The sequence below is a fragment of the Diorhabda sublineata genome, chromosome 8 (genome assembly GCF_026230105.1).
Source record: "Diorhabda sublineata isolate icDioSubl1.1 chromosome 8, icDioSubl1.1, whole genome shotgun sequence".
Taxonomy (NCBI): domain Eukaryota; kingdom Metazoa; phylum Arthropoda; class Insecta; order Coleoptera; family Chrysomelidae; genus Diorhabda; species Diorhabda sublineata.
Window position 1 is genome coordinate 3,839,078 of NC_079481.1, and position 23,249 is coordinate 3,862,326.

Here is a 23,249-nt window from a genome sequence, read left to right on the forward strand (position 1 = left end):
ACCGAATATTTTACTGTTGATAACGAGGAAGTAATCTCACCCAGAATAGAATCTAGTTCAGCTTCTATATTTTTGGGCTAAGCCCTTTTAAATAAATGTATTGTATAACATAACGATGACCAATCTTTTCTATGTTCACAAATTGAGAACGTTCATTATTGATGGCTGATAAACAAATACTGGCGTCTTCAAACTTGAAACATATGCTGTATAGAATGTGTACTTTCTTAGACAGTAGTATTTTTCAAGCAAATACTCATCCTTGTATTAATTTCACTTTTTTTTAATTAAGTAATAATAACAAACTCAAGCTTCTTCGAACTTTCTGTTCGATTCTTTCAAATGATTCTGAATTTTCTATCCCCCTTGATTAGGAAAACGTCATTAAATGCTCTGGTTTCATAGAAGAAGGAAATGCAACAAAAGATATTTCAGCTTCAATTTCAAATCAGATGGTATTGAAATTATGTCTATTCATTTATTCGATATTAAAAATCGAAATCGAGTAGCTTCTATAATTGGTTAAAGTAAATTCAAACATAGATATATGAATATATAAAACTCACCTCAAACTCCGACAGGCTTTTAATAGCTAATAGCATTGTTAGTCCAAGGAAAAAAATTGTTACTAAATTTCTTGGATCGTAAATGGAAGTTACTAACGGAATAGATCCCATTTGCCAGTCGTGGGACAAAGTTGATGGACACAGTAGAAGCCACATGTTGAAAGCCGCTAAGTATCCAAAACTTAGAAATCTGGAAAAAAATAATATAGTTATACGTACATCAGATAGTATAAATGTATTAAAGTTGATGTACTTAGTAGGAAAGTGAATTAATAGTAGGAAAATGAACTTTAGTATATCATGAGATTGTTGTATGTTCTCCCTAAATGACAATTGAAGCCTACACCCACTTATTGATACTATAAATAAATATAAACTTATCAATCTGCTACAACACAGCCTTCTAAATCTCCCTCTTCTTTGCCTTTAGCGACGACCACAGGAGTACTTGAGAATTCTACAGCTGATAAAGCTAGAAAGCAATCACAAGCCAATGAACCAAATGTATAGAATGATGAACAAACGACCTCCAATCCTGGATCAATAAAAATCTCGAAGAAGCTCGAAATGTATCTCTCCGGTACACACACTGTTCGAGCCTAGCGCAAGGAGCTGAACTCGGCATTTATGAACCAAAATCAAGATCTCCATACCACGAAAAGCATCACTAACCATTTCCAGGTAGAATAGAGAGCTATAAATGAATGTGCTTAGGAGTGTTTGGATAGGAACCTCTCTAAAAAGCACATCCACATTCTCTCAGATAGCCGATTGGCCTTGAATGACCTGAATGATATTGAATCAACGTCCAAACTAGTGCGTGTGAAAAACTCTAAAAGCACTTGCTAACAAAGACAAGCCATCAGGGTATATCAAGAATTTAGGAAGCAGACTGCCTTGCCAAAAAGGGGCAGCGATTCCATATCTAGGAATAAAGCCTTACTGTGGCCTCATGAGATACTACACCAATAACAACGAACTAACCGGATAAATAAAGAATCAGATGGAGTCTCATTTGAGAAACACTCCAGGTCCAAGATAATCCAATAGATGTATAACCATATTAGCTCGTGATGACCAGAAACAACATCAAACTGATGATGATTCTTCTGACAGGTCAGTGCTTCGTCAAACATTATCTTAAGAGGATGAGCATTTCAGAGAACAACAATTTCAGATTCTGTGAGCAAGCCAAACAATCTACAATTTATAATCTACAATGATTGACTTGAAAAGAGCCAACGACGCGCAGTGGAGCCTCCACCTCTGAAAAGCATTCATAACCTAGGAAGAGGGCGACCAGGAGACCTTCCAGTGCAATTAGAAAAGATAAGGCCATCCCATTCTTAGTATCAGTATTAGTATTATATACACCCCACAAAAATTATCGCATCACTGGTATTTTAGGATATTCTTAATACTTAATTTTAGTTTTTTGGGACAATCTGTATATGTATCGACTTAATAGATATTTCTGGTTTCTTATGTGTGTTTCAATTTGTAATAATAATAAAATTCGAAAAACGAGCAACACATTTGGAATATTTTAAAAATAATGAGTGATGCGATAATTTTTGTGGGGTGTATATTAAACTCTCCAGAAAAGTTTAAGAAATTCAACAAATCCAATTGGAAATTTTATACACACTTAGAAACATGTTCTGAGTAGCTACTTCAAATTTATATGATAATTTATATTTATTAAGTGATAATATGTTTTTATACCAACAATTCAAAATCTCAAATTTACAATTAGCTTGAATACTAAACAATATTCACATAGTACAGGAAACAATGGGAAAAAAAATAATCAGCAGTGTAAACAGAGTTATAGCACGTTGAAAATTGGCGCACATTTCCTTCATAAATGCATTTTGAGAAAGAAAAAATATTTACCGAAAAAGGGGTGACGGAAGGTGATAAATTATGACTTTAAATTACCAAAATAATCCATTTCTTGGTTATACATTGAATTCCGAAACACTAAGAAAAAAGTTGTTCTGATGGAATGGAATTGTATTGAATTCTCTGCATAAATATTTTCCTGTCCTTTTTCGTTATATTGTATGTAATCCATATTTTTGTCACAAAACGCGATTCGAAGCCAAGATGTGAGATTGCATTCTTATTTTGTGACATTACAGGATTGCAGTATGCGAAAAATTTCAATAACTTTGCTGAAAATTATCGAGGAGCATCAGAATACGTTGTGCTTCTCAAGCCCTCCAATTTATTTTCCAATGATGTTTTCTTGAAAACGCCACCGTAGAACTGGTTCTACGTGTCTCGTTAATATTTTGATTGATTGCATTCTGAATTGCGCAATAAAACATATTTCTGAAGATAGAAAGTTTCCTGAAATCCTAGCTGTATTAAAATTATTCCAACAATTCCATTTCCCAACAAAATTGACGATAAGGGGAAAAAACTGGAGAGTTTGCCAGCAGTCAGTCAATTTATCAGGGAACCAACCAGAGTTCGATCGAGATGGTAACTTTGCTAACCTCTTAGACCAGATTCTAGCAACAGATACTGATATGTACAAGACATGTACGTGTACACACACTACTTCACCTAGACCACATAAAATTTATCATTAAAGATCGGCCAAATGGCATCTGGCTAAGTAGCTTTCTCAAAGACCGATCCATCCAGCTCTCTATCGATGGACACATCTCAGAGAGGTTTGAGGTCAAGCTGGTGTCTCCCAGAATGCATCTTGTTCCCTTCTTTCTTTCTCCTGTACATCAACGATCTACTCAATAAAACTACAAACTCGTTACCACACTGGTGGTGAATGTAATCTTGAGTGAAGTTGGACCAATCTGATTGAGTTTAATGCTGCAAAGAATGCTGTTTCTATTGAGAAGACTAGCACTGCTGCTTCCCTGGACATAAAATATCACCATTACTGCAAATTTGCTAATTGGGTGTTGATGTTGAGAGCAATATGTCGTTCCATAGCCATGTGGCAGAAGTACCTAAGGTGGCTTCACAGAAATTAAGAGCCCTTTTTTAAACCAAGAAGCTTCATATTCCTCAATAGCGTTCAATATAAACAGTTTTAGTTGTTATTTAGGTTAATTGCTTGTAGTATTATTAACTTGTTTAGTTTACCAGTACTAAAAATCAGAACAAAAAACTTAGGTCCGTTCCATTTCTACCAACATCATTTGAATACATCACGATTTTATAGCGATCTTTCATCAACTTATTTTTTAAGCACAGAAACAAACTGAAGGAGTAATTAAAAATCAACTATGCATTTTTTTATCAACTGGATATGAAAAGTGTTGCCTCTGGTAGTGAAACAAAAATATCTCATATCTGCTGTACAGTTTATTTGAATTATAATGGTTGCTGCTCGAATTTCATGTGTTCGTAACATAATTCGATGATTCATAGGGAGTAAATAACATTTTTCAAACTGGATAAATCGATGTGCTTGATAAGGATTAAAAATCACAATGAGAATATAATTGAAATATGGATGTTACAAAAACTTCGTGTTTGATAGAGATATTACAATTCCATTCATTTGGTTTGATGAATATTTACCGTTCGTTATAACTGGATTTGTAATGAGAAATATCCAGGACTGATTATTTAAATCGATAAAAAATAGCTATTTGTAGACTTATGAAGAAAAATATTTCCAATATATCGAAGGTGTTATTAAAGTATTCGTCCAAATAAGTATTTTTATATAGTTGAAAGTTGAAATTGAAAAAGCATTTGAGTTTAGAAGTGGAAGGAAAATTTCAAAAATTTCTATTAACTTGAGAAATATCAAAACCTGCAGTGCCGGTTTTAGCACCACCACTCATTGGGCGGAATTTCTAAGGCGTTCCTTAACTGATATTCGAATCTATATTTTCACAAAACTATTAATTCAAAAATAAACTAATAAAATGTGACTTTTCAAGCCTGTTTATTAAGTAATCAAAATCGATGGTTTCAGCAATAAAATTTCTGATTGACAAAGTTGCCAATAAACGATCCAATGTTCAGTTAAAAATTCATTAATTTCAAGTACTATGATTATTTATAACAATAAAAATTATTTGAATTAAGTTATAATTTTTTGTAATGAATTACAGCCTGTAATACCAAAAACTAGTGAAAAGAACTACAGAAAAGTCCGTCTAAATTTTCTCCTAAATTTCAAGGTTTCAGCAGAAAATTGAAGAACTTCAACCTTGAATAACTTTTGAGGGATGGAATATTTCAACAATTTATAAGTAGTCTTCTTTGTGAACGTTAAATTTTTCACAAGAATATATCCTGACCATTCCAAAATCTCGTGCCCAACGTGAGTTACAGAATTTCAAAAGAATGTCGTTTCGATGTCATCGGATTGGGAAATGGAAATTTGCAGCTAGACACTTTCAAAAATTCATTTGAAGAGCTCTAGTTTCCACACTATTTGTCCGTCATTTTCAACAACATTTGTTTAACAGTCTTGTGTTTTTCTGTAGTGGCGGATTCCTAACCTTTTTGCCGAACCTTCTTTTCGACATTTTATTGTAAAAAGTAAGATATTAAATGAATTGCATGCACTGCAGTGATAGGGCATTGAGTTCCATTCTAGAGTTGCCAACAAAGTTTTCAGGAGGCTTTGGAAAATTTCGGGTGTTCGCCCTACTACCCACTACCCTAACGCCGCTACTGGACCTGCGAAGCAGGAACATTAGATGTACGAATAGTGCAAGATTAGGTTAATAAATAGATCTGAGATAATAGAAACGAATAGATAATGGCAATGTTACTATCATAACAGATTAAAAGAAAATTGAAATTGAGTTGATGTTTTGGGTCTTTCCCACTATCAACTAGACAAATTTCTAGCTATTATAAAGAAATCAATTTCTAGAGTTTTCCAGGAAATTACAGCATTTTTCATAATGTTTCATCTTTTCCTAGAGTATGATAAAGTTCTCCTCAGTTAAAGCTGAAAATTCTCTCTTTTATCAAAAACTTTTGCATTAACTTTTTCATCGCTAGTTTCTACTGGATATTTCACCTCAAATATTCCCAAGTACAAATATGAAACTGGTACGAAAAATGCTAGAACGACTGATAAGAACTCTCAGTTTCCGTACTATATTCCACAAAATAATTTTATTCAAGAATTAATCAAAAAACCAACATACTAAGATAGAATGGCACTTTTTCATAGGTCGAACAATATTACTCACATATCCAACCTTCATCAATCAACGATATCTTGATGAGAAGTTGTCCTAATGTGAAGGATAACGTGCAAATTTTGGTGGTATCAACTTATATTTGGTTTGGAACTCGTTCATGATAGATCACAGCTTTCAGAAAAATCATATTTTTAAATCTAGAATTACTGGAAAACATAAAAAGAACTTCTAAGTTTAGAAGTTTCTACTCAGATTCTACTAGCTCTCCAATAAAAACGAGAAACTTTTTATAGAGTTTTGAACATCATTATACTCGTAACTAAAGTTTTTTTAATGATAAGAAACGATAATTTTAAATAATGATAAACTTATATAAAATAAGTTTAGAGAGCAGTGAAATTTTGTTGGTTCCTACAAATCTTCTTAATTTTGTTTAAAAAAAGGTATATATTCATGTGAAGATGAGGTTTCACTCATTTCTGATTATTGATTCACAGCTTTCCCATTCCCATTCATCAATTTGAAGAAAGTGAATAATGTTGCAAGTAGTATCAAAGCCTAATTGACAAAATTAGATAGAGAACGAAATATTACTCTCTTGAAGTAAAAATAGCAGTAGTTTAGTATTTCTCGATTCCAATTTCTAATATTTTAGAAAGAGGTTTGCGCAGTTTAAAAATATATGAAATGTAATCTAAACAACTAGTAACAATTATAAATTATTCTCTGAATCATGAGATTATAGTACGATAAATTTGCAAAACATTATGATTCAGCTAGTTATTGAAGTTGAAATAATTGCAGTTTATATATATTAAGATTCGCACTTATTCTTTGTTCAAAAAGCATACTAGTTGAGTAAAAATATCGAAATACTAGCGGAATATAATTGTTTATATCCTTTATTTGAAAAATTATAAAGGAATTTAAGATATGCCGATTTTCCAATTAAATTGTATACAGTTCAAAAATAAATTTGAATAAGAACGATGATTTATGCAAGTCTAGGTTGATACATTTTGGCTATTTATTCTGCTCGAATAAATTTTTTATTGAGAAAGCTGAGACGGAATGCATTGGTAGAGGTTGACACACTCAATAGCAACTTCATCATTAATAAGGCCTAATTATATTCCATCTGTCAAATTTTCGAATGAAAAATGGAAGAATAATATTATGATTATGTTAAACAAACAGCGTTTAAAAATATCTTATGTATACAATTAGTTTTCTCCTCTTTTAGTGTAAATCGTAAAGTTTACTCATTTCTGTAGAGTTCATCCGTCAGATTTACGCAGAATTCCATTGTACAGTCCGCAATGTTTTCTGTTAACTCAAGCACATAAGTCAATTTATATGTATTAGGTTTTTTTGATCCGCTGTATAATTCCCTTTAATTTGACGTGCAATTTGACTTGTGACGTTATTTCCCTTAGAAACTTAACACAGTTGAATAATAGGCTAAGAATATCTCCAATTGGATAAGTTTCCAGCATTTATTTGACTTCTGTCAGTTTCAAGTATTTTCAGTTCATTATAAAAAAAACTTACAACAAAACTCATATCAATGATAATATCAGATATAATTTATTTCAGAAATATTTTCTAGTTCACTGAGACAAGTAGGTTCAAAAGTTGTGGCTATCACAATTGATCTTAAATATAGTTCGTTGAAATTCTCTATCCTTTGGACTTGCATAATAATGAATAGCAAAAGAGTAACAAGTACAAAGCGGTGGAGAAACAACTCCAGATGACGATCAAAGTGATCTATGGGATATGCTGAAAATCGATCTCTAGATGACGACCTACGCAGCAACAACTATCTGATTTTCACTAAAAATTTGATTGGTTGCAGCTCGATACCCTGGTAAGGTCATCAAAATAGGACTCAGATCTATTTCATATTTATAGTAAAGTATTGGCAAGAGTCAAAATCTTCAGCATACAAGCTGAGAGAATTTATTGGATTTCTTGGGTTTTGCTGAGGTGTTGCGGAGCTATAGCTAATAGCAAGTGTTATTGAGCCTTGTCGCAACCAAATTAATGAACAGAGTTTGTCAGCAGCTATGGTATGGGAGTGGTAATATTCTCTACTCGGAGATGGTTTGCGTGTACAATTCACGCTGATGTTAACGAGGTAACGAGGTTCACACGTTCAACTAACGAAAAGCGTCAGATGTGTGTCGCAAACTAATTATGTTCTATGGAGAGAACATCTAGGGAGTGGCTATCAAAGTAGAAGGAAATCGGAAGCGACTTGCATCTGTAAAAATTGAAGGATAGGTTGTGCCTATCGAGAGCTATCTGATGCAAAATTGCAGATTATTTCGTATGTCTTAGGCATTGGAAGGTAACGAATCTGAAATGTCAGAAGCTAGTGAAGTGAAGAACGAACAACAGAATGTGAGAATAAGAGTCTTTTGTGTTCTCTTTTGTGTTCTATCAACTCAATTTCTGTTTCTGATTACGTGTATTACCCTGATTGTCAACATTGTCATGAACGTATCCTAAAGGTTGAAATAATTCATTTTCTGCATTCTAACACTGAACAACAACTGCACAGTAATGACGGAATGCACAATATCTGTGCATAAAAAAGTAATCGCGGATATCAGCGATGATAAGAATACCAACACCATTAAGTTATCCTAACGCGGTTCCCTAGTATTGGGTACTTAAATCGAAAGATAGTGTTGAGTGAGATTCTTGTTCTATACTATTAAAAATCCTTTGAAGTTTTATTATAGTTTTTATCGTTGTCAGGCCATTTTATATTAGTCTATGCATTATATTATGAGCATTTCCTAGATCTAAATATTTAACTTATTTGTTCATTTGCTTTACAGAAATATGCTACTTTTCATTATCTCATAATTATAGAAGTGAGAATTCATAACATAAAATTTGAAACCCGTTATTATTGTAGGAAAAATTGATTTGAATTCGAACTATTCAATATATACAAAATTACAGACTATATTGTCATCAATTCTTAATATACCCTTTCAATCTATAATTTCACTCCATCTATTTCTAGGTATCTCTACGATATCAAATTATTTTGACATAAATAGATAAAGCAGTTACGATTATAATTCGTTATAAGGTAATATGAAAGTGACAAAGTAAATACCATAAATAAACACTGCAAAATTTGTATGTATTCATTAATACTATCGATTTGGATTGATAGTTTTCAATACACAATCATGTACCTTACTCTGTGAGGGTCCAATTGGGTTAAAATCCACCAAAGAAACCACCGAAGTCTGTAGATAATCCCCTAGAAAGCACTTGCTTCAGGTTTCCCTATATAACTAGCTCAATTTAACTCCATATTGTACATAAATAATACACACACGAAATTGGGATATGGAACTTCCCTCAGAACTTTTATTAGGTTTACCTTGTTACAGGGTAGTTTATTAACTTAGACGTTAATTATATTCAATTTTAACTACAAGCCTGGTCTAGAGTTGTCTGTTATAAACTATCGGTTTCTAAATTAAATACCGATTAAATTAGGGATTTCATAAATAGAAACTTTTTTCACAATTTGTCTGAACAAAAATTTGCAATCGTAGATCTCAGTATATTCTTCAAAAGAATTTTCAAGGTTGAGCTGTTACTCCGAAAACTCAACAGTTTAGATATTTTCTAGAAGTTCGACTTAATATACATATCCAACATCTACAGAAAACTTTTAAGCAAGTTCTTCACGTTCAATTTCTCAATTTCAAAAGACTCTCCATTAAGATCAATATAATTTTGCATGCGTTTGAACTAATTGTCGAAGCATTAAATCCCTCTCAATTGAGGTACCTCCCAAATTTAAACGCATCAACCGCTTCTTCAGCTGTAGAAAAATGTTGACTTCACAATTTATTTTTGACTTATGGGAATAAGAAGTTATTGAGTGCCAAACAAGGAGTGTACAGCTGATGACCTATCAATTTGATGTTTTGACTATTAAAAAACCTTTTTTGTTTGAACTGTTGTGTGAGAGCTCCCATGCAATTGGATTCCCTGATTATTTAGAAAACTTCTGGCAAAGAAATGCTGTTATATCATTTAGAATTGACCGTTATACGTTGCTCTGATGAAGTGGAGGTGACATGTCCAGTTATTTCGAAACAACAGGCAACCATTTGCTTTGGAGTGCTTCGTGTGTAAACAACGTTTGTTGGATTTGAGTCATCTTGAAAGACCCATACAGTCGATTGTTGTTTAGTTTCAGGTCCATATGCATAGATTACATGATTCGTCACCTGTCACGATACTATAGATGCCTTTTGAAGCACTGCGATTGAATGTTTTCAGCATTTCTTTGCAACAATCGACATCAAGCTTTTTTTCGAGCGATTACCAAATTATGCGGTATCCAACGCGAAAGAATCATTTTCACAGCCAAATGTTGATGAAATATTAAATGTTCGCGAGTGGAACTAATGCCCAAGTATGCTTTAATCACACGGTATTTCACATGACGACTTGCAATATCAGTTCATGTACAAAATCAAAGTTTTCTGCCAAAATAGTTTATTTTGGACTCTTCCCACGAAATTTATCCTGTTGCGAAGTGCGACCACGATTTAATTTGGACAACCAGCGAATCATGGTGACTCTAGATAGTGCTTCATCACCAAAAGTCGAAGCAAGTTTATCGGCACACTACCTCGAAATCCATAGAAAATCATTGCACTTAAATGTTTGCGATTTAATCACATTTTGTGATCAAGTTGAATGGTTCAAGTATCTATAAGCAAAGCACTAGTACGACAACACGTTCTGTGTACGTAAAAGTGTCAAAATTTATAATGTGAGATTTGACATATCTACATCAGTGTTGCCATATACTTAATTACAAGTTTTTGTATTGGTAAGTTATTTCTACATTGGTTTGAAAGATCTTTGTGTACGGCGGTATAGTTGAAGAGGAAGTTTTGAAATCGAAATAATTGAAAGAATCAAATCTCCTGGAAATACAACACCAAAATAATTTAAGTGCAATATATTATACTTAAAACAAATGTACAAAAATTTATGGTAAGAATTCGAGTATAAAAACTTCTATCCAATTGTAATAAAAGAATAAAATAAACGTCTCTACACAATTTATATGATGTAAAAGCTTGTTGCGAGATTTAAGTAGGTAGTCGTAAAGAAGTAAAAAGGTGACATTAAAGTTTTATGGAAAATGCTCATTTCATTCTTCTTAGTATAATCAAATAAAAGCTTGTGGTTTGAATTTTTTTTTTATTTTACATTCATTTTTATCATTCGCTGGATGGGTTTTTCAGTATGTTTCAGTTGGACGTCATTCCAATCTTTAAGTAATACTTGGCAATATTATTTATTTGAGGTCTTTCTTGTAGGAGTGCATAAAAATGTCTAGACCGCCATCTTCAGAGTGTCATTCATTTCATTTTTCAAATATTCTCAACATCCTTTCCGTTGACATCCACTTTGTAGAAGTAAATTGGAAATAACTATAGATATAGAATATAACGTATGATAACATAAAAAGAGAATTATTTTTTTTAGTTAGCGCACTGGTAGAAATAACAAACAAAATACCAATAAATGTACTATTTGTTGCTAATGGAATTCGAGACATATCAATAAATAAATTCCGCTGGGATCGATAAAACACCATTATTTCCAATTAAAAAAATGTCATAATAGTATTTTTGTACAACTGACCGTTTCAGTCAACTAATCGATCACGAGTGGAAAATTTTCAGAGTTTCCCAAAACGGGAATAGTTATTCGAATTGATGAATATGTAATTGCTAACGTAATGGATAACAATCGTTCGTTCAATACGAGGATTGTTACTTTAGTTCTGAGATGTGAATATGTCAAATATGATATACTTACGTACCCAAAACGTGTTATCATACGAGTTTTATTTGAGTTGTTGAGTGGAAACATTCACGTTGGTCAAAAAATGGAATTGAATCACAAACATTTTCATGTGACGATTTTTCATGACCTACGACCAATAACAATGTGCCCATCAACTCGCTTCGACTTATGCTGTGAGTAAAGCAAGATCGTCATGTGAGATTGAGGCATTCTTGGGCATTAGTTCCACGCTCATACATCCAGCATTGCATGAACATTTAGATGACAGAAATATTTGGTCGTGTTGGATACCGCATAATTTGACAATCGCTCAAAAAAAGCTCCTTAGCATTGATGCTAAGAAATGCTAAAAAAATTCAATCTCGGTACTTCAGAAGACGTCTATAAGATCGTGAAAGGCGACAAAGCATGGATCTATGCGTTTGAACCCGAAACAACAAATCATTTCATGGGTATTCTGGGTCATTTAAGACAAGAGCCAAATATAATAAAAGTTGTTTGTACACGAAGAAATGATCCTCTGTTTTTTTTTGAAAAAACTAAACATAACGTTTTTGGACAATTAAAACAGTCCTTGTAAGGAACATTAATAGCGAGGTCGACGGTTTTCTACACTCGAAGAAGCGGTTGATGCATCCAAATCACATTTTTTCGAGGTACCTCAATCGTAATAGAAAAAATGCTTCAACAATAAGTTCAATAAAATAAGTTTGATAAAATCATTTGAGTATCAATCGTTGTTTCAAAGAAGAAATTTTTTGATAGTTAAATATTATGAATATAAGTCAAAATAGAATACTTATCGAGAGTAGGAATGCAGGTGAATGTAATGCAAGTATAATTTGTATTTTATTGGGTCGGTCATCAAACTTTTTCACGCAGACTATGCATTTTATGGATCCTGTCTTCCTGGTTGATTATTCTTATACATCAGAATTTGGAATCTACTCGTATTAAATCCGATATCACGTTTAATTTACATAGGCGCCGCAAGCTTCTTGAGGAATCTTGGGAAAAGTTCTTGTAATAACATCCGATATGATAAAAAATATTATTTCAAGTTTTACACTTATTTCATGAATAATTCATTATTAATTATTCTATATTTGAATATATTTTAAAAGAAAAACAATCAACAAAAAATATTAGAGATGAATATCAACTATAAGTTGATTAGGATAATGAAGGAAAGAAACCCTTTATTTTCCATAATTTGAAAACTATCAACTCGTCCTCTCATATTTTTTCCAATGATAATAGTTGTTTTTTATTACTTTGTGTTATAGGTGTCAAGAATCCAGGAGAGTGCCTTGTGAAAGCTCTTTTGATTTTGTCTTTTCGATGGTACCCTTTTTGAGAGTGCCTGAGTATCTATGTAGATTTTATGGTTTGGGTTTAATTCACCACTTTCTCTTAACATTGTGGCAGACTCTTATTTTATTCCGTAGATTTCCGATTAGAGGATCTGTACAACCTTTGAAAGTTCGGCTCTTTTGAAAACATACTGGTACCTGTCCATTTTTTACTATGAAAATTAAGATCTCATTATACTTTATAATGGGCTTTTCATCTCATTCTTCTAATGTAGGAAAGTTTTGTGAATATATAGTCCTTCTCCTCTTATTTTACGGATCTCCAGCAACGATAATTGTATGTCAATAGTTATTTCCTCTAAAGTTTATTCTCTTTCAGTCAGAGAGCTCTCTTTGGGCTATACCTTTCCTAACAATTCCATAGACTAGGCTTTTGTCGTATCTGTTAGGTACCAAAGAAAACACCTTCTTTGTGAGTGCGAGACAGTCCATAGACAAAGACTACAGTATTCACATTTTAGTGTTTTCAAGCCAAAAGAGATAAGTTACTTGGTCCCCAGACAGGTAGCTCACTTTGTAAAGTCGTTGCTACCTGACTCGTGAACAGGCCGAGGTACACAGTAGATCAAACAAGTGTTAGCGAAGTAGATTCACGGCCCTTACGCCCTACATCATCTAGTCTAATCTAATAGGCTGTGGGCTCTAAGTAGTGCTGTTGAGGTACTTCTCATATCTCCAGTGATTCTCGGTGTAATTATCCTTTGCAATTTCGTGATTTATTTTTGTATGCTCCTGTGTACATTGATATACAATCAATATATTTCCTTTGATTGTAGCCGCAGAATTTGTTCGATGTTTGTTTGATCTCTCACCCTGTTATCAAAGCATAATTAAGCATAATAAGTGTGATATCACTCTTCAATATAAGTTGATCTAACTATTTTTCTTTCGTTCAATGATTAAAAACAATGTGATTCTATTCTTTGTGAATTTTTTTAAGGAATCTTTAGCCGATTTTAATGAAACTTCAATTGATAATTCTGTGTGCGGTAACAGGACTTCAATAAATTAATAATAATAATTTCATTCGTCAGAAAGGAAAATGTACGGAACATATCTAGTGATTTAAGCGGATTCAGTTATGTAGGGAGTTCTCATATGGATTCCATTTTATAGAAAATTTGTTATACGATATTGGCATATTCCAGTTTATAAACATAGTATGTCATTATTTGCCTAGATAAGTAGGTTTCTAACTTCTTTTCAAGCAATTGAAAAAGTTGAAAATTTAATAGGGAATTAACTTTACTGAATGATAAATATATCTATTTTCAATAATAATTTCAACACTTGGATATTATATACCTCTTTTTCACATACAAGGGCTACTCTGTATATTTTCAGATGTCACAAAACTAAAAAGCCGGTGATACAGCATTTTGAAATATCATCATACTCAAGTAAAAAGCTGTGACTGCAGTTGGGTCGCTGCTAGAGTAATAAATACTACATACTATTTTTGTTGCAATACTATTTTTTACTATATTTACATTTGTTGAGAAATCATGCAGGCTATCAATTGAAGGTCGGGTCAAGGGATCTACAAAGACTTGAATGGTGGCAACGGGCATTTGGTGCGAAAATTTCTTTCAAAACCTGCTGTGTTTCTCAAAAAAGCTGTTAATATTCTACCATGACCACACCTATCATCAGATTTAGATCCCATAGAACATCTGTGAGTTATGGTTTGAGAGAAGCAAAATATTTGCAGCACATTCCACAGACTCTGCTGCAATTAATCAATCCTAGTTGTGTAGAAGAATGTATTTAACTACGTGATTACCAAATGCGGTATTAGATTTTCCTAAGTATATGTTAATGATGTTTAATGCTAATATTATAATTTAATCTTTACTGAAAAATTCAGATTGGTGAATAAATTTATAGTATATATTTACAATTTGTACAACGAATTAAAACTTCGTCCCCTGTGAAATTAATTCCACATTTAAAAGCAATTTTCCTCACCTTTATTTATTTTTAATCTAAATACGTGCCTCTTGGTTCTTTTGTTTATTTTTAATTTGTTGTATAACGTGTAGGCTGTAGGGAAATCCCATTGTAAATAACATAGGTATTTATTTATTCAGTTTTAATATGCTATTAAGGGAGAAGTTTAGGTCGAGCTGAGTATTGTTTTGAGAAGTTGAGGATGGAAATGAATATACATGTAATTCTTAAGAAGCCAAATTCTACTGCTGCGTCGTAAAAATTCAAATCACAGGAAGTTTTATGTTTGTGTTTATGGGATAAACAGAATAGAAAATCTGAATTGTAGGGATTATTTAATCCAAGATTCACATTTAGTACTTGTAATTGATCATAACTTCTAACTACATCATTCATATAACGCAATTTTCACAAAATTTGAATGAGAATATATTTTCAATGATATTTTGAATTCAGAGATATTACAGATACTTATTAATATACTGATACTATATTGATATACTGATTCTTCCGTCCATGTCATTTATACCCATCGCACTTCAACCCTAAGAATTCTATTAAGAAATTATAATGAGTTTTGATCAAATTATTAATATTCCTGTAAACAATATACCTTTGTTAATCTACAGTCATAATTTACATGAAATTTACATAAAGTAATACAAAAATTTAATAAAATAATTGTACTTACTAAATAAAACTGAATATCCGTTTCTTTATCGACTACTAATATTAGCATATTTAAAAATTATTCCATTTTTTGCGAAATATTCTTCTTTTATTAAATAATGTTACTTCCAAACTGAGATCACTTTATGAGAGCTTTGACTTTACTGAGGGAATACGTAAATTGTTGAAACAAGAAAATTGAGTATCTGTTTCTGTGAACTTGAATGACGTGCGTAAATGGCGTAGTTCAGAAGGCATATTAAATCGTCTTTAGATGGGAAATTACAGGTAGGAGGTATAATGGAGCAGTAGAAAAAATAATAAAAAGTTGAAAAAATAATAGTAGGATTGGAAAAGGAAAAGAATATAATAAAAATGAATGAAAAAATAAGTTACGGGCGATCTGAGTTTGGGAAGGGAGAGGAGGTGAATTTTTAAAAATAAAAAAGTTTATTTCGATTTCCAGCAAAACTAGAAGTCTTATAGAAAATAGTTGAAATGCGAAGTAAGTAATACAATTTTTGTATTCTCCCTTTTTTTGTAATGCTTTTTTCTTTTGTACGGAACTGGCCGCAACGAGAAAATTCCACTTTTGGTCAGAAAAATGTCACTCAAGATCCTTGGGTCCGAAGGAAAATATTTACCTTTGCACATCAAACTTGGATTGATCAAGCACTTTGATCAAGCTATCCACAAGGCATTTCAATTATTGAAAACTAAATTTCCTCGTCGCAGCGAAGCTAAAATCAAGGAAGGAGTTTTTGTGAATCCACAAATTAAACTACTTCTCCAATATTTGACGTATATTGAACATCAAAATTAAAAAAAAAGTGCTTGGTTGGTGCTGAACTAACAAGTCCGCTATGCAAACCCTTTTCTGTATCATATAAACGAGGTCTTTTTCTTGCAGATTAGAAAATCTCTTTAGTTCAACCCATACCATAAAAAAGAAGAAAAGACTGTTACTTCGGTCCCAGCCATTGCCAAGGTCATGGACAAAGTCATTAACAAGTTAATCTTAAGTCTGCAATCATCCGCAATCACCAGTACGGCTTCCTCAAACATTAACCGTGGATCTTCTGGCATATGACACCAACATATGGACTGAAGTGATAGAGAAATTTTGGTAATCCAGAGTAATCGCACTTGACATATCGAAGGCTTTTATCAGAGTTTGGCATGTCAGCTTTCTAAATAAATCAAAATATATAATACTGTTTGACGTTTTCACTTATTGACTGGCATTTTCAAAGAGCGATTCATGCAGATCGCTATCCATACAAACTCTCAAAAATATCACTATCATTGGCTAAGCAAAAACTTGAAGCATTCTTTAAGACCAAAAAGTTATATACTCACTTGCAATCCAACTCATAAATAACTCATACCTACTTCTATAACTATTACTGGATGGACAATTTTTTATCTTTTATTTGCCGATGTTATTATACTGAAAGTATTCAATAAAAATTTCAGGGAAAATAAAAATTCAATAATGAAATTAATACTCTATTGAGATAGTTCATCAATAATTATCTCTAGCTAAATGTAAATAAAATGATAGTAACGTTCATGAGAAATATTATTAATTTAGTTTATTCTTCGTATTCAACTGTAATTATAAATAATGTGAAAGTAGATATTGTGGACAGTTTCGATATCCTAGTTATATCAAAGCTGAACATTCAGTCTTGAACATTCCATATACACATATATTTAAAAGTTGAGGATATTACCAAAACGTCCTACAGTACGAACTGAATCGATCTATTGATTATATGGGTACTTATAAGAGAAGATTCAAATAAAAATAATCGAAGTTTGTGTTCTAATTCGTATATTTTTATTTGTAAAATATCGAACCAGTGCGGTGTACAGAATTTGATTTGGCTAATTTTAATTATGCTAAGAAAAGTCTCCTGAGGTTATTGGAATAAGAACTGAATGGTCCAAAGTAACAACCGATAACATTATTTGTTGCTTGTGACTTATGGTTCGTGCAAATCCTCGTAATGCCTGTAGCACAACACATTTCCCAAGACCTTTAATTTGTATAGTCCTTCCTTGGTTTAACCTCCTAAAATAAAATAGCAATTTTTGCATAAAAAGTGCTGCGTTTTTTTCATTTCACATTATGGAGAATTTGATATATGCCTGTACAAATATGGTTTTACGTATAGACTTATAGAAAAAGAGTTTGAAAGCTGTATTATCATATGATCGCAATCTAAAACTGTTCAAATCCATTGGCAATGGAAGAAACCAACGAAAATATATGCCTTGTTTTAGATAAAATAAGTTGAAATTATAACAAATGGCAGATGTGTAGTGGTTCGAAAGTTACAGCAATTTCAGTTGGAACACAGGAAGGATACACGAAATAATGCTGTTTACTTTGTTTGTGGGACAGTCGCGCAATGAATTAACACTACGTAAGTTAGATTTGATGAAGAGGTTCACATTCCATGCTAGGTGTGTGCCTTTTATGTACTCGAAAACTGTCCATCTGCCTCCGCTTCATATTCAACTGACACTCATCAAAAACTTTGTGAAGGCTATGAATGAGAAGTCTGGAGACTTTTCCAAGGTAAGTGACATAAAAATAAAGAAGAGTCTTTTCATTAGGTAATAAATTAAAAAGTTTCTGGGCAATATTAATTCTAAAGGAAAACTTGGAGATTAAAACTCAGTCGTAATTGTCGTAAGGAAATTTTTTAACAATAATATTGATGATGGTTGATGAACTTTTAGATTCCTTTAAATTGCTTGGCTACTGAATGTCATTAAAACGTTTTTTCATTCCCAATTACTATTTAAGAGCTGTCTGCAACGGACAGGGTAAAAGATATAAGAGCAATTGAAATTCGGTGATATTAGCTAGTTTTTTATTGGGTTACAAATATTTCTTATTTGTTATATGATATTTTAATTTGAATGTAATCAAATGTAATTTCTGAAGAACCTGTCAATCATTTTTTGAATAAATATTAAACTGTTCGCAGTAACTAACTGAGAAGATATTGTTGGAATTAAATTGTTACATATACGTATAACCAGAAATAAATGACAACATTAAAAATTTAACATTATGCGTTTTCAGAAGAATGATTTTTTTTTTGTAAATGATACATAACATTGAACGTTCAGGAACAAAATTATGGAAAAGTTGTTGTTGGGCCATCATTGCTAGTAATTTTATAAGAAGAAGCATATATCCAGTTATATACTGATATACCACTGATATACCTACAAGATGATATTATTCCTCATCAACCAGGTGCCCCACCACATCACAATAGAGCTGTAAGAAAATATCCTAAAGAACAATTTCTTAGGCAATGGATTGAAATGATTGGGTCTATTCTATTATGGAAATCGTCGTGAACTACTCCGTAGCCTGCTTGTTCAAAAATTATGTAAAACTATACAGAAAAATTGATCATGAGACAATAAAAGCTACCAAAGATATTTATTATAATAGGGGAATCGCCAATTCTCTTCTAAAGAAACATGGTCTATTGTGAATGATCTAAGAAATAAGGCTTCTTCATAGGACCATATCTAGTGACCTAACTACCCTTAAATCACGGTGCGATTCTAATCTTTTCTGTCTCAACGTTTCTAAAACTAAAATTTTATCATATAAAAATAAATTGTAAACTCTTTAATAAAATAACGCCACCATTGACGTCGTTGAATCTGTAAAATTCTTAGGGCTTGAATTTCTTGAAATGGGAGTTAAACATTGCCATCTTATCTAAAAAATTAGATCAGTTTCCAAAGAACTGAACTCATCTACCTCCTTAACAGTATATTATGCCCTTATTGAATGGCATCTACGATATGCCCTACCCTTCTGGCGTACGTGCGGTGCGACTCAATATGAGAGAATCTCCAAACTAAAAGGGAGAGCTGTTAGATATTTATTCGGAATAATCAGCAGAGCTCACTGCAGGGACTTCTTCAAAAGATTGAAAATTCTGACTTCTGATTAAATAACCTAATCATGTTAATGCCTTATTTGACATAAAAACCTTTAATCTAAAGTTCTATAGATGAAGCCTTGACGAGCAATAATGAAAATATCGGTCAAGTCTTGGAAAAAATTCACAGATCTAAAAAAATTGATGATTCAAAATCCTTCGTTGATACCTACTGATACCATTATCTTCGACCGCCACGTAATTGCCAACAAACTTAGGAAATAGAATTAACAATCGTAACCCCATTTCTGTTTCTTATAAGGAACTGAAAGCTGCCCTATCTCCTAATCAAAATTCCAATGACAGTCCTGTTGATATCCTTATTCTTTTAAAAACACTTTCAAACCTATTTCTTTCTGAACTTTTCGATATCTATGATCTATAATTTACTCTATCTATGTATAAACTTTCCTGTGATAATACGAGTAGAACTTACCGGCTCACACTATTTGCATATCGAGGTAAGATTGAACAATGAATTCATTTTCAAACAGAATGAATTTCTCTGAAAAATCACTATAAAAGTTCAAATCTCTTGGTAACAAACTTCTGAAATCTGAAAGTATATTTTATAACTTTTCGTTGGGCATTTTAGTTTAGATAAAATTTTCCTCGCAAATCTCGACGACAAATAGCATTCGAAATACATTCCATGCTGACCCGTACATTTCAAAAAATAAAAATCTTCAATTAAATAACTATTTAATAAAATTAAATTAAAATAATAAATATTAAATAATTAAAAAAAAATCTAACATCAACTTTATTTTCTCTTAATGATTCATTTATTTTTACTTACACAGTAAAAAAGCAATTCAACAGCTAGGAGGTTTTTCAAAAGATGTTTAGGTTCAAAGGACGTCTTTCAATAAATTTTGTAATAGCTTTATGTACTTTTTAAAGAAAAGATTTGTGCTTGAGTCTGGGTTAGAACTGATTGAAGTCTTGTCATTTTCCAATTTACGTTCAACCGATTATTCCCTCTATTTTGCTCGCATACTCATGACCAGTGGTGTACATCGAAAGATTCCATACCAAAAAACTAAACTATTTTTTTAAAGCAAAATGTATTAATGAATTCAAAATTGGAGTTCATATATCAGATAGATTGGATGATTTCTCACATTTTTTTACAAATGTATTCGTGATATATATTGGACGATGGAAAGTTTACTCTGAAACTATTAGATATAATTTTTAAAAACTCTTGATCATGTCATTATAAAATTCAATTGACTTCTTGAAATTGCCCAACAATAGAATTTGAAGTGGCGAAAATGTGAAACAGTCCTTTTGATGCTTTTAAGATTTGTCATTAACTTTAACTAGTATGAGGGTTCCAACTTAAGTTTTGAGATATGGCAATACTGATGTGAATATGGCAAATTGTTGTTGTTTCACTGGTTTTCCAAATTCAATCGTGTCACATTTCACTACAGGATGAAATCGGGTGTTGTACCAGAGAACATCGCCTGTTTTTTTAGAATCACTGGACATTAGAACAACGTGAATCAGTCACTTCTGAATGGTACACCAACATTTATTTGCTAGAAGTGTGCGAAAAAGTTATGAGAAGGAAACCTATGGATTTCTTCTTATTCCCGCAGATCAAAAACAAATTCGCGAAGTTTTTCTACAGCCGACGAAGCGGTTGATGCGTTCACATCAAATATTTTGGAGTTATCTAAATCGGAAGGGAAAAAATCCTTTGACAATTTGTTCAAACGCACACAAAAGTGTGATCTCAATGAAGAATATTTTAAAAAACCATAATACCATATCTAATTGTGAATATTTGTTTTTCTGTCTAATCCAAAACGTGAGTAGCAACCTCGTATGTGAGTATGTATGCTTGATGGGGTCAACACACAGAGCTTTTGAGGATTTTACCTGATAAAATTCATAACGTCGTGTCGGCCTGATTTTTTGAGATTATTATTTCTGCTCTATTCCGTATGTTTCTAGGTATCGACACCTGACATGTAGTACCTTCCAATTAGCAAGTATGTTTTCTCTTTTTATCCACAGGTAAAATGGTACTCACATCGAATCAACTTTAAAAAAGACTCAAAGTGGATTACAAAAGAAATATGGCAAGATACAAACCAGTACACATTGCGTTTCTAGAAATTGGAAAAGCCTTCGATAAAGTCCTGTGAATGAAAATATAAGAGAACCTACAAAAACAAAATGTTAGCAGCAAATAAACTGTACATAGTAACGAGAAATATAATATAAATACAAGAAAGAATGCGACAAGAAGACAGTCTGAGCCCAAGTCCAGAAAATGAAATTAAAGTACTTCATATTGGATTTCCACAACTAGAACGAATCAATGTATCGGAATGTGATTTTGCAGATGATATAATGATCATAGGAGAGAGTCAGAAAGATCAACAAGAAAATTGGAACCAAATATTGTGACGAAAATTAATGAAACTAAACAAAAATAAAACCAAAGTTAAGATAGCGGCAAACGTAAAAGGAAAAAAATCGAAATCAGGATTGAAGAGGAACTTTTGGAGCAAGTAAGTAGCTTGTAATGCCTACGAATCATGTTGGGAGGAGCAGGAAGACAGGATTTAGAGTTGAACAATAGAATAGAGAATCCAAACAAAGTATACTATGCATTGAGCGAAGAGCTCATGGACAAAAAATAGAAGTGACAAAAGAAAAGTGTTCAAAACAATTTATAGGGCAATTTTCACATACGGCTAGAAATCTTGGGACTTGACAGAGTGAAACAAGAGTAAAATTAGTGCAGTGCAGTTGAAATACCTTGAAAGAAAGAAGGGAATAACTAGAAATGATATAATAAGAATAGAGGGGCAACCACAAATAATGGATAAAATAGTGCCAGTTGAGAAAATTTGGAAACTAAAATGCTAGGACAAAAGAAAAAGGGAAGATCACGATTAACATGGGATAACACGCTAGGACCGGTTGTTGCAACTTCTAGCGCTAAGTCAATTTCTTAATAGAGCTACTTAAATTCGCAAGAAGTAGATGCAACTTGAATGTAATATTATCTGACGAGTTTTAGTTTGACCTATTAAGCAGCAATCTACGTACTCTACGCGAATGAAAAATTTGCGTGATGCTACAACAACTAAGTTATGCGTAGGGTAGTAGGTTAATAACTAAAAATTATGTTTATTATAAGAGGTTGTTTTAATTGGTATACCGTTGATGTACTAGAGCCACAAGTCGTTATTTATATTTCATGTTTGACAATACTCGACCGTAAGAGATCGAAACCCAAGCAAAGGTAAGAACCGCTAACAGCTCTCACTTTAATACTATAGAGACTAGAGAGAAAATGTTTGATTGTTACTTCAATTTAAATGAGCTCTCTTGTAGACATACTAGAAATATATTATGCTTTCAACCGAAATGGAAACAGAAATGAGATTGTAATCAAATTTAGATATTGCCAAGGTGTAAATTATGCGAGAGAATTAAATAAGCACTATTATAATAGGCCCTTCTTTTGATATCTAGATTTGCTTTGAATCTCCTTCTTGGATATTTGTTGGCTCTTTCCATTTCCCATAATAGTTATTGAAAAATGAAAGAACACAATTTTATATTTGCGTCTCGCCAAATATATTTATTACTCACTCAAGTAGATAAAAATAGTTTGGCATAAATTTTGCTGGTCAGTGAATATAAAATGATATGTTTTTT

The 23,249-nt window shown here is 32.3% G+C and overlaps 1 protein-coding gene across 1 annotated transcript in view; it reads right to left on the reverse strand.

Annotated features, from left to right (window-relative positions):
• The window catches only part of LOC130447339 (protein O-mannosyl-transferase TMTC1-like), a 315,042-nt gene that overhangs the window by 38,612 nt on the left and 253,181 nt on the right, over positions 1-23,249 (reverse strand). Inside the window, exon 9 of the mRNA XM_056784106.1 lies at positions 567-756. Within this exon, the coding sequence (XP_056640084.1) occupies positions 567-756 (190 nt within the window). The remainder of the gene's footprint in view (positions 1-566; positions 757-23,249) is intronic.